Raw genomic sequence first — 13,412 nt, forward strand, 5'->3', positions numbered from 1 at the left:
AAAAAACACTCTTTTCATAGTATGAACTTTTTCTATTCAATGAAATACAAAGACGAAAAAAGTAACAATATATGGTTAATAATACTTTGGACATCTTAAGAAATTTGCCGGAAATCAAAATTGATGATTATTGCCTTTTGACAGCCCTAATCATAGAGGCATAGAATTCGGTCAGGAAACAACACTCAGACAATCACTTGCTTTGGCAGACGGCTTTTGAATAGCAACTTCAAGGGGACTTGCACAATATACGAGCAGTGATTTCTAGTATTTTAGAGTGAGATGATGTTGCTACTATGTTGCGGGTTGTAAAAATTAAATAATATATGGTTAAGTAGAAATTTTCTCTTCCACCCTCCCCCTGTATTTCTTTAACAATTGGAACAGCCTACTTACTCTTACTATTACTCGTCCTTAACCCAAATATAATGCACGTACAAAACAATAAAAATATAAGACCAACTAGAGAGTAAGATGACCAAAAAAAAAGAAGAATATAACACGCACACAAACAATCATAAAACTGCCAACAGCTGCAACTGTTAAATGTCCCTTTTCCAGGACCAATACAGCGTCATAATAGAACAGCAACCAAAAAGCAAAGTTTATTTTTATGTGTATTTGGCCAAATGGAGCACAGACAACATTGTTGTATGTTACTATCAATAAAATACTAAAAGAAAATATATTTATGACGATGTTATAGTAAGTGCAAAATAATAGGACAATATTCTCCGCGCTCTTATACCGATACGGCAGGCTACACTGAACGAAAAAATTATAAAAACAAGAAATTCCAAGGTTTTTGTCCTTGTACCGGAAACCGGCTCTGGATAAAGGACATGATTCTGAGCCTTATAGCGATTTCCACTGTAATAAGAAGTGCAACATTTAGGAAACCGTTTCGTAAATATCAACGACTATGTTGCATCTTTTGTGATGCTTGAAAGCATTATGAAGTAGCAACCATTTTAGAATTACCCTATAATTTGGGCGTTGTGGCAATTAGGGATGAAGTAGTGTAACCCTATAGGATTACACCTTTTCACTGAAACGAAATCGCCTTTAGTCTCTTCTTATAAACTTGTCACCCATCACGAATTGTTATCTAAAAATTTTCTCAAGTGTAAAAAAATCCAAAATAGAAAGGGGAGACGAGCGGACATCTGAAGCTAAATCACTTTATGAAGAGATTTTGAGCTTTAGTCTCTTCTCTAGAACTTTTTTATATGCTTGCTAGAGATGGTCTGTGTCAAACTTATTAAGGTTTGCGACTATCGCAAAGTTGTAAACGTCGTAAACGTCACATACACGTCGTAAATATAGAAAAAGTAGCAAACTCCAAATAGTACTTCAGACCCTTCAGATAGGCAACGAATGACCAAGATGATGATATATGCAAAGAAGTCTAAATTCTCAGGAATGTTCATAAAATTATTAACGAATTTAAAAAAAACTTGAGAATATGGTTATATCAATTGGAAACTCGATGGTGCAGTAAACGTGACGGTCGGTACTCACTCATGGTTAACTTTTCACAAATTACTGCAGAAACTGGACGGAAGGAAACTACTTAAGTCTTACATAAGTGAATTGCTGTTTAGAGAGAATTTTTGGCTTATTAGAATCAATTTCCATATTAATTAAAAATTTTCAAAATAGTAGCAAGTCATTCGTTGATGCAACTAAAGCTTAGATGGACACTGTGGACCACGAAAACCAAGAATAGTTTGAAGTTGTGAATGAGAGACGTAAATCTAGTAGAGTTTTGAATAAATACAATATAAAGCATTTTTTGCATACCTTTTATCGGGGAGCTTAACTAAATTAACTTAAAACATATTCACAAGTTCTTTAATTCCAAATTAGGTTTTCTACACTAGGTTTACGACATACGTATTATACCGTCGTAAACGTATGTCGCAAAAGTCAAAATTTGCGACAGGCCAACCCTGATACTTGCTGAAGCAAAGAATCGCATCGAACGTTATCTACAAATTCTGAATTCTAGAAAGAAGAGAAGACGGACGGACATCTACAGCTAAATCGCCTTATGAAATGATTCTGAGCCACTGTCACTTCTCTTGAACTACCACTACGGTTTTCTAAAACAATCTTTCAATGACGACGATATGAAAATCCGTAATTGTGTAAACTTCTTAATACTACACGCTTATTTTTCATGACACCGAAAAGAACCAGCTCCAGGAGGTTAATGTTTGATGGTCTTGCTCTTAATTATGTACAAAATTTTATCTTTAGTGCTAACTTTCCACTATGTCTGATAATTGGAAACAGGACGAAAATTCAAAATTCGTTTATCTTTTCCGTTCTATCTCATCAAAATGAAGAAGTTTTGGGAGGCTTCGTATTCGTATTTGTATTCATTGCAGTCTCAGTGTTCCATATGTGTATTTTGACTAACTCAAAGTCTTCGCACGTTTTGGTACCCCTACTCGTCCGTACTTCTGTTACTCGTACGTTTTAGTACACATTGCATTCGTACTCGCAATCATTCGTATTCTTCGTACTGGTAAACTTCTTGGTTCTTAAACAAATCTTGATCGTATACAAAGAACTTCTGAATAAACTAAATATTTTAGAATGAATGCCAATCAAAAGCTTTATGCCCTACTTTTATGCAATTAAAAAGAATCATTACTACTTTTATTATTTGTATTCATAATGGTAGCTTACATATTTTTTCCGAATGTACTTTCTCTACAAGCAGACGACAGCATGTTTTACACATCTTCTCATGTGGATGGGCACATAGTTATATCGGCTGGGAGGTATTTGGCGGCCATGTCCTGTAAACTGTCGCCTGAATTGTAAGTGTTTCCAAAGGAAATACCACCAAATTGTTAAGAATGGGAAAATAAAAGAAGCCTCCAAATGCCTAGCCATGTATGGACAACACGTTTTATTATCTTTCTTTTGGGTAGGCAAGTATGTGGAGGCTTGGCCCCCGCAATTAACAGAAATTCATATAAGCTACCGCAATAATAGGGTGTAACGGAAAAGAAAGTAAGCATTTGTTTATATATGAAGCTGTAAAAAAATTGATAACAATTTGATTGAACATTATCCCAGACCTTATAATTGAAAATGTTCTCATGTTCTGATCATTTCAATTTCAAGCCAGAATGTTTAATTTTTTTTTTGCATGCATCAGCTATGGTAAATCCCGTATTCCTCCTTTAATTTATCGAAGTAATTTATTTTAATGTTAAGCAGGTACTATTTAGTCTCTAATATTTTTTATACATAAGTTTATAATTGTAATAAATTATGTATGTAATTAATAATATTAGCTGAGGCCCTCAGTTGCTAAATATACACTACTATTTCCATACTCATCTTGTATTTACTATAAGTTTAGTATAATTTAAAATAATACAAAAAAAAAAAAAAACAAAATATATAACATTTATTTTTACACCCTGCGCCACACTGTGGAACAGGGTATTAAAAATAGTGCATGAGTTTGTAACACCCAGAAGGAGACGAGATAGACACATGGTGTCTTTGGCAATAATGCTCAGGGTGGGTCCCTGAGTCGATATAACCATGTCCGTCTGTCCGTCCGTCCGTCTGTCTGGGAACACATTTTTGTGATCAATGTCTAGGTCGCAATTTAAGTCAAATCGCCTTCAAATTTGGCACATGTTCCTAATTTGGGTCAGAATAGAACCCTATTGATTTTGGAATTTTAGAAATCGGTTCATATTTAGATATAGCTCCCATATATATCTTTCGCACGATATGGCCTTATATGGCCCCAGAAGCCAGATTTTTGGCCGAATTTGGTTGAAATTTTGCACTAGGAGTACAATTAGTAGTATAGCCAAGTGCGCAAAATTTGATTGAAATCGGCTCAGATTTAGATATAGCTCCCATATATATCTTCCGCCCGATATGGACTTATATGGCCCCAGAAGCCAGATTTTTGGCCGAATTTGGTAGAAATTTTGCACTAAGAGTACAATTAGTAGTATAGTCAAGTGCGCAAAATTTGATTGAAATCGGTTCAGATTAGCTCCCATATATATATTTCGCCCGATATGGACTAATATGGTCCTAAAAGCCAGAATTTTGGCCCAATTTGGTTGATATTTTGCACAGGGAGTAGATTTAGCATTGTAGCACCCAACACATTTGACAAATTTGGTTGAAATCGATTCAGATTTAGATATAGCTCCCATATATATCTTTCGCCCGATATGCACTTATATGGACCCAGAAGCAAGAGTTTTATCCCGATTAGCTTGAAATTTTGCACAAGGAGTACAATTGGTATGTCTACGCCAGAATCCGGCATTGTTTCTTCGTTCTGACCGGTGGCAACACCAGAACACTTTCTAACATGATCCTCACTGTAAATCATCTTTTGTTCTCTTTCGCTACACTCATGCTGTGTGGGTTCGGGGGTGATCGTCGTTGCTTCGAGGAGTTATGATCACTTACAAACCGACTGGCTTCACTAACACCTGGTAATATTTTTCTCCTAAACATTGTACTTTGAATAAAAGCACCTCTTGTACTTTATGAATTCTAATTTCGCTGTGTTATTATTTCCTTTCCTATCATTTCATACCGTTTCTCAACAACTTCTGGGAGAAACCTTGTGATCAACGCAAGATTTCTGGCTCAGCAGCTATATCAACTGTTCTCCATTCTAGAGGAAAATTGCTCACCGATTTGTGGCGTTTTCATTTTGGTCCTATACGAACCGGATACGTTAACATTGCGCTAGCTGAGATTGCACTTCCTATTGAAAATCACCTATCCATCATCTTCATTTTATACTGTCATCATCTCATAAGCGAGGTAAGTTTGTGTTTTTTGTTCAAGAAAGGTGCAAATTCGTTCAATTAGTAAAACGACAAATCATTGAGTTTGCCGTCGGTGAGAGAAATATTTCTTTTTACAACAACAACATCGATATTGTTTTGTTCTTTCATGCTTCCATTTTATTATTCATTGTAACGAATTCGGTGGAGGAGTTATTTGACAACGTCATCTTACCACCCCCAAATTACGAAATTGGTTCAGTTGTTGGGGAGTTGGGTTTCATACGATGCTTTTCTATTTGCACTGAAGGAAATTCGGCGTTGTCCCAAAGGGAAATTTTTGGCTTTCTTGGTTTATGTCAAAGCCAAGTAAGTGGTGGCATTTTTTCTTTTTTTTTCGATGTCTTTATTGGACTCTCAACGATAGTGAGGCATAGACGAGTCATTGTCTTTGATCGACATACAGTGAGCGTTTCTTTCCCCACCATAACTTGTGCGTCCCTCTAGTGAACAAGTGGCCACCATACTCTTGGTTAGAGAACATAGGCAGAGAACATTGCATTTGATCAACATACAGTGAGCGTTTCTTTCCCCACCATTGCTTGTGCGTCCCTCTAGTGATCAAGTGGCCATCATAATATTTCGTATTTTTTTTATTGCACACCGCACTCATCGGGTGTGTATGCATATGCCGAGACATTGCATTTGATCGGCCTACAGTGAGCGTTTCTTTCCCCACCATTGCTTGTGCGTCCCTTTGGCCTACGAGTGATCGCTGCTGCATTCTGTATATGTTCTTTACTACTCTTGGTTGGAGAACATAGGCAGAGACCAAGCCATTGCCTTTGATCAACATACAGCGAGCAGTGCTTTCCCCACCATTGCTTGTGCGTCCCTCTACTCCACAAGTGGCCTCCATAATATTTCATATTTTTTTATTGCATATCGCTCTCATCGGGTGTGTATGCATATGCCGAGACATTGAATTTGATCAACATACAGTGAGCGTTTCTTTCCCCACCGTTGCTTGTGCGTCCTTTTGGCCTACGAGTGATCGCTGCTACATTCTGTATATGTTCTTTACTACTCTTGGTTGGAGAACATAGGCGGAGACCAAGCCATTGCATTTGATCAACATACAGTGAGCGTTTCTTTCCCCACCATTGCTTGTGCGTCCCTTTGGCCAACGAGTGATCGCTGCTGCATTCTGTATATGTTCTTTAATACTCTTGTTTAGATAAGCGACCAAGCTATTGCCGTTGATATAGTGAGCATTGCTTGGCCCACCATTGCTACGCTCTTTAGGAGGCACTTACTCTCTTTGCGTTTGGATTGATAAGAGAAAAGTAGTTTGTTTCATGGCGAACACCCTACGGTAGGGAACTTCGTCGCATACATTGTTCGCACCTGGATATATGCGTAGTATTTCGTTCTTGGAGTTATCTGGGTGACCTGGCTGCACAGTGTGCATCGAAACGCTCTAGCGAATCGGGATTGCATTTGATTTGGTATATAACAATTTAGAGGCGTACCCGTTCTTTCATTATTACGCGGGAATCGGCTCATATATACCGGACTTCTTACCATTGTATCAGTTATATCGTACGCTATGTCTTTCGATTCGTTCATTCGCTTGGCCGATTCTATTGTCGAATTCGAAGCCGATCTAGGCGGCAATGTCTATCCGATCGATTCCGTGCATTCTATCAGGATACACCTCGAAGAATTGAGGGGAATTTGGAGGGATGTGAAGACGGAGTTTGACCGGTATTTACAGGATAGGGCGGCTGAGCAAGATTCGGAGGACGGCACACAGACCTCGGATATTGAAGCTTCGGAGCTGGAGAATGTTCGCGCGAAGTATAAAAGTACGTACGTGGCGTACTGCAGGTGTGTGGCGAGATTATCCCAGACTTCTGAGGAATTGCAGAATAGTTCCAAAGTTGCGAGATCCACTCCGATTTCTTTGCCTGCGGCCGAGTCGGTTGCTACTACTACCGGTTATTCATTTACGTTGCCCCCTTGCGACACCGAGGTTTTTTGTGGCGATTATATGGCATGGCCCACGTTCCGGGATATGTTTACCGCCATATACATAAAGAATTCGCGACTTAGTCCTGTGGAGAGGTTGTTTCATCTGGTTCAGAAGACAAAGGGTGAGGCCAGGGACATTGTTCAGAAGAGCCCGCTTACTGACCGCGGCTTCGAGATCGCCTGGAACGGTCTGTGCGATCGTTACGAAAATAAACGGGTTCTGGTAAACGGCCAGCTGCGGGTGCTCTTCAATTTACCGGATGTTAAGGTCGAGTCCGCGCAAGGTATAAAGAGGCTTCAGCAGGATATAAACTCGTGCATTTCCGCCTTGAAGATCTACGATATTGATGTTGCGAGTTGGGACCCCATTTTCGTATTTCTTTGTTCTAATCGACTTCCGGATTCGACTCTGACGTTGTGGGAGCATACTTTATCTGACAAGGCGTCCATTCCAAAGTGGTGTGATTTGGATAAGTTCCTTACGAATCGGTATCGAACATTGGAATCCGTTTCGGAGATTCGTAATAATCCCCACAGTAGTCTCTCTTCGCAGGACCCAACGACGGGGGATCAGTCGAGACGTTCGAAAAGGGTGGGTTCATTTCAGAATCGGATCACTGCTCCTAAGTGCCCCCTGTGTCCGAACGAGTCTCACATTATACGTAAGTGCTCGAAGTTCCTCAATATGAGCCCTGATATGCGTCGATCAGAGATTAGGCGGCAGGGGTTGTGTTTGAATTGTTTCTCAAGGTCTCATCTCGTTAGGAATTGTCCAAGCGGGAGTAACTGTTTCACTTGTAATCGGCGGCATAACACCCTTCTGCATGGAGCGTCGGATGAGTCGACCGCGGGCATGGCCGAAGCCGCGGATGTGACGGGCTCCAATTTACACGCGAATTCCGCTTCATGTTCAGGTTCATCTTCCATACAGTCCACCGAGTCGGGAGCTGGAGTTTTTCAGTCGTGTTTCGCGTCGCAGGCTCGAGGCGTCATACTGGGTACCGCTGTACTTCATCTTTGTCATCTGGGGGTGAAGTACTCCGTTCGCGCTCTTTTTGACTCCGGTTCGGAGGGAACACTTATATCCGAACGTCTGGTCAACAGGCTGAGGTTGCCGTGTAGGAGTACAAGTGCTCAGGTGGCAGGATTGAATGATTCGGTTTCTGCCAATGTTCGTAAGGAATGCGATATTTTAGTGTCATCGAGGGTTCGTGGGGATGTTGGAATAACGGCCAGGGCCTTGGTTATTCCGAAACTTTCTGGCAATCTTCCGTCAAGGTCAATTCCTGCCTCAGAGTTTGAGGGTTTGCCGAACATGATTTTGGCGGACCCGGATTTCTTTAGAAGTTCGCCGATCGATTTGTTGCTTGGGGGTGATGTGCTGCCGTTGGTAATGCTTTCGGAGGTAAAGCGAAACGTGTGTGGATCGCTCATGGCTCACGACACCGTATTCGGGTGGGTGCTGATGGGGCCCGTTGGCCAGGATCCTCCCCGGTCAACCGCGATATTGTGCAACTATTGTGAGATCTCGCTGGACAAGGAAATCGCGCGTTTTTGGGAGGTGGAGAATCTTCCGAGGAAAAATTTTATGTCGGCTTCCGACATATTCTGCGAGGAGTTATTCAGGTCTACAGTGTCGGTAGGGGAGGATGGCAGGTATGTTGTTCGTTTGCCTTTCCGCGAGGTCAGTGGCAATGGTGTTGGTTTAGGCGATTCGAGGAGAAGCGCTATGTCTCAGTTTCTTAGGAATGAGGCACGACTTAGTCGAAATCCCACATTCAAGGAGGAATATGATTCAGTGGTTCGGGAGTATAGCCAACTGGGGCATATGCGCAAGGTTTTACGACCGCCTGGTGACTCTGAGCCTTCGAGTTATTATATGCCTCATCACGCGGTGGTGAGGCCTGACAAATCATCCACTCGTGTCAGAGTGGTGTTTAATGCTTCTTCTCCATCTTCCAATGGCGTGAGTCTTAATGGAATCCTACATACAGGGCCTACGCTTCAGAATGATTTGACGATGTTAATTCTAAGGTGGAGGTTCTTTCGTTTCGTTTTCAACGCTGACATACAAAAGATGTATCGTCAGATATGGGTTCATCCGGAGCACACGAGGTTTCAAAGAATTTTGTATCGTGATAATCCTACGGACAAAATCCAGGAGTTCGAGTTGCTTACAGTGACGTTTGGGGTTAACTGTGCGCCGTATTTGGCCATTCGAGTTCTTCATCAGTTGGCGGATGATGTGGCCGATCTTTATCCACTGGCGAGCGACATCCTTCGAAATGCTATGTATGTAGACGACGTATTAGCAGGTTCCCATTCGCTTTCTGCAGCAAGGGAGTCAATTCGGCAGTTAGAATTGGCTCTCTCATCTGCCGGTTTTCTGTTGAGAAAATGGACTTCCAATCATGCGGATCTTATAGCCGAAATCACTCCCGAGCATCGGTTGTGCAACGATTTCTTGCGTATTGACCACGAAAGTACGGCGAAGATGCTTGGGATTCGATGGGATGCTCATTTAGATAGTTTCTTTTTCGTGGCCAGGGCATTCCCTCATCGGGAGAGACACACAAAGCGTACGATTTTGGCGCAGATTGCGAAGTTATTCGACCCTGCTGGTTGGCTATCACCCTGCATAGTTCGGGCTAAGATATTGATGCAGGAGGTTTGGGGATCCGGCGTTGGTTGGGACGATGAACTTCCTATCGGGATTCTCTCTCAGTGGTGGGAGTTTGAGTCTACATTCTCTTCCATTAATTCCATTCGTATTCCTCGTTGGTTGAATTTCGTCCCCGGTAGTGTTGTTCAGTTTCATGGTTTCTGCGACGCGTCCGAGAAAGCCTATGCAGCGGCGCTCTATGTTCGTATCGTTGATGGTGATTCTGTTTCCGCTCATTTGGTTTACTCGAAGACACGGGTAGCTCCCTTGAAAACATTGTCCATACCGCGATTGGAGCTATGCGGTGCAGCGTTGCTGGCGGGAATGCTTGACTGTTTGCTTCCCCTACTTGAAGTTCAGTCCTATTCTATATATTGCTGGACGGATTCTACAATTGTTCTTTCATGGCTATCAAAGTCTCCTGGGTCCTGGAAGACATTTGTGGCCAACAGGGTATCCGACATAATCCAGGTTGTTGATTTCTCCAAATGGCATCATGTTGCTTCAGAGGAAAATCCGGCGGACCTCGCGAGCAGAGGGCTAATGCCGCCCGATCTAGTGGCAAACGAATTGTGGTGGTCTGGTCCCAAGTGGCTTAGTGATGTCCCGGAACCATGGACGAACTCGAGTTTCTTGGAGCTGTCGGATACTGCTCTGGAGAGGAAATCTCTTCAGATTCATTTCGCGTATTTCTCGGATTTCGAAGACGTCCTTGAAAGGTTCAGTTCATTCCCTCGGGCTTTGCGGGTACTTGCCTATGTGTATCGGTTTTTCTATCACACACATTCTAAGTACCGCTCGAGGTTCGTGCACCATTCTATTTCTCTCTCTAGCCCCGAACTGTCTATGGTCCGAGACAGGTTGATTTCCGTTACGCAGAGAGCGTTTTACCCAAACGAATACCGCGGACTAGAATCTCACAGTTCAGTTCCAGCTTCAAGTAGAATCCGCAATCTTAATCCCTTTATGGATGCTGAGGGGTTAATTCGTTCCTGTGGTCGCTTAGCTCATTCTCCTGGCCTTACGTATAACGAGAAGCATCCTATCATTCTACCTTACAATTGCAGATTTTCAAAGCTTTTAGTGGCATTTGTTCATTCGGTGACGTTGCACGGTGGTAACCAACTTATGATGAGGGTTGTTAGGGCGCAATACTGGATTCCCCGGATTAAGAACTTGGTAAAAGCCACTATCAGTCACTGCAAGCCATGCATACTCTACAAGAAGCGGTGTCAGTCACAGTTAATGGCCGCTCTACCTCCGGAGAGAACCGAGATTTCGCGTCCTTTTTCTCGGACAGGACTGGACTTCGCAGGTCCATTCGATATCAAGACTTATAGCGGAAGGGCCTGCCGTATAGTAAAAGGATATGTATGCGTGTTCGTCTGCTTCTGTACGAAGGCTATTCATTTGGAAGCGACTTCGGAGTTGACCACAGCCGCGTTTCTGGCAGCATTCCATCGTTTCGTTGCACGTCGTGGATGCCCTGCCGATCTGTATTCTGACAATGGTACTACGTTTGTGGGTGCCTCCCGGATGCTGGCTCGCGACTTTTTAAGGACATCTCGGGAGGCATTAACGGCGCATTATGCGCATCAGCGGGTGACGTGGCATTTCATCCCTCCGGGAACTCCACACATGGGGGGATTATGGGAAGCGGGCGTCAAGAGCTTCAAATCCCACTTTCGTAAATTCGCTGGCTCGATGAAGTTCACTTTCGAGGAGTTCTCTACGCTTTTGGCACGCATCGAGTCATGTCTTAATTCTCGGCCGCTCTCACCTCTATCGCAGGACCCCAATGATCTTTCGGCCTTAACCCCCGGACATTTTTTGGTGGGCACTCCGATTCTAGCTCCTGTTGAGCCGCAGATTGATGGCTCTCGAATATCTTTGCTTAAGCGTTGGGAGAAAATTAAGGCTGTACATCAGCATTTCTGTACCCGATGGAAGTCCGAGTATTTGTCCGAACTTCAAAAACGCCACAAGTGGCAGACCCCCGAGAGAAATTTGGAAAACGGTTCTCTTGTGGTGATTAAAGATGATAACCTTCCACCGAATTCATGGCGTTTAGGTCGAGTGTCCAAAACATATCTAGGTCCAGATAACCGCGTGAGGGTAGCCGATCTAATAACTCAACGGGGAGTGGTTACCCGACCCCTTGTCAAACTCATTGTTCTTCCGCAGGAGGAATAAAAGTGTATATTTTTTCTCTCTCCTCCCAATTCTCTAGCATCATGCCCAAGTCACCATCTCGTCCAAAGTTTTCCGGAAGTAAGGTGTCCAAGGCCAAGTCCTACACCTGTCATCTCTGCAACTTTCCCCATCCATTACGAACCTGTAGGAGGTTCTTAAAAATGAACGTCAATGAACGCCTGAGTGTTGTGCAAAAAAGGGGCTATTGCATAAACTGTTTAGCCCATGAACATTCTCACGGCAGATGTTTTTCCACATCTGGTTGCCGAATTTGCCATAGCCGCCACCACACACTTCTTCATCCTTTGTCAACACGCAGGAAGGAGACACGCACCAAACGCTCCAGATCACCCACTTCGGCTGCTTCCCAGTCAACGGCCACCTCTGTAACCCGCCCTTCAGGTCCCATCCCGGGTCAGGAGAGGACGTCGCTCTCGTCCCTAATGAGACAAAACAGCGTGGTGTTGTTACCCACCGTGCTAGTGCGAATTGATAGCAGGAAGAAGGAGTCTCTTGTCCGATGTTTGCTGGATTCCGGTTCGCCTTTTAGTCGAATATCGAGAAGGGTGGTGGAGGCACATAAGCTCACGACGCTCACGCTCCAGGATGAGACACTTTGCCCTTTAGTCCTGAGGTCCCGTTTCGACTCCAGTATCAAGATAGAAACAACTTTACGCGTGGACAACCGGATTGCGATGAAGACCCCGTCCAAGTCCCTTTCGGAGTCCTTCAAGGAGAACTTTCCAAATCTTCTGCTGGCAGATTCGGGGTTTTTTGAGTCCTCTCCCATCGACATAGTTCTCGGCGTGGATTGGTATCCTAAAATTGTTTCAGACGGTTCATTTTCCAGACCCGGACTACCAACGGCAATGAGCACGATTTTTGGATGGGTTATCTACGGGGCATCTTCCTTCTAGACCCAATGGTCGCGGTCTAGCTGTTCAATTTCACTTTAGCTCACCATTTCGGTATATATGAACTCATAAGAAATAAATTTGCATGGAATTTAATGAACAAAAACACAAACTTTCCTTTCTTTGCAACATCATGAATTTAATTTGTTACTAACCTATTTTTAGGTGATTGTAATCCGAAGAAGCATTGGCGATACCCATTTCAAGCATTTTGGTTGCAGTGACACTGCAAGGCGGGCGGTAATGTCTACGCCAGAATCCGGCATTGTTTCTTCGTTCTGACCGGTGGCAACACCAGAACACTTTCTAACATGATCCTCACTGTAAATCATCTTTTGTTCTCTTTCGCTACACTCATGCTGTGTGGGTTCGGGGGTGATCGTCGTTGCTTCGAGGAGTTATGATCACTTACAAACCGACTGGCTTCACTAACACCTGGTAATATTTTTCTCCTAAACATTGTACTTTGAATAAAAGCACCTCTTGTACTTTATGAATTCTAATTTCGCTGTGTTATTATTTCCTTTCCTATCATTTCATACCGTTTCTCAACAACTTCTGGGAGAAACCTTGTGATCAACGCAAGATTTCTGGCTCAGCAGCTATATCAACTGTTCTCCATTCTAGAGGAAAATTGCTCACCGATTTGTGGCGTTTTCATGGTAGTATAGTCATGTGTGCCAAATTTGATTGAAATCGGTTCAAATTTAGATATAGCTTCCACAAGCCAGAGTTCTGGCCCAATTTGGTTGAAATTTTGCACTAGAAGTACAATTAGTAATATAGTCATGTGTGCAAATTTAGATATAGCTCCCA

At 42.9% G+C, this 13,412-nt stretch overlaps 2 protein-coding genes across 2 annotated transcripts; both read left to right on the plus strand.

Moving 5' to 3' along the window:
- The first annotated feature begins 4,411 nt into the window (after positions 1 to 4,411).
- Positions 4,412 to 12,708, plus strand: LOC142229888 (uncharacterized). The gene is made up of 2 exons (XM_075300465.1): positions 4,412 to 4,830; positions 11,720 to 12,708. Exon 2 carries the CDS (start codon positions 11,724 to 11,726, stop codon positions 12,597 to 12,599), a length of 876 nt encoding a protein of 291 aa, XP_075156580.1. The 5' UTR covers positions 4,412 to 4,830; positions 11,720 to 11,723; the 3' UTR covers positions 12,600 to 12,708.
- On the plus strand, positions 6,403 to 11,682 carry LOC142229154 (uncharacterized). Its single transcript, XM_075299696.1, has one exon. The coding sequence runs from the start codon at positions 6,403 to 6,405 to the stop codon at positions 11,680 to 11,682; it is 5,280 nt and encodes a 1,759-aa protein (XP_075155811.1).
- Positions 12,709 to 13,412: the final 704 nt, after the last annotated feature.

Source organism: Haematobia irritans, chromosome 3 (genome assembly GCF_050003625.1).
Source record: "Haematobia irritans isolate KBUSLIRL chromosome 3, ASM5000362v1, whole genome shotgun sequence".
NCBI classification, from domain to species: domain Eukaryota; kingdom Metazoa; phylum Arthropoda; class Insecta; order Diptera; family Muscidae; genus Haematobia; species Haematobia irritans.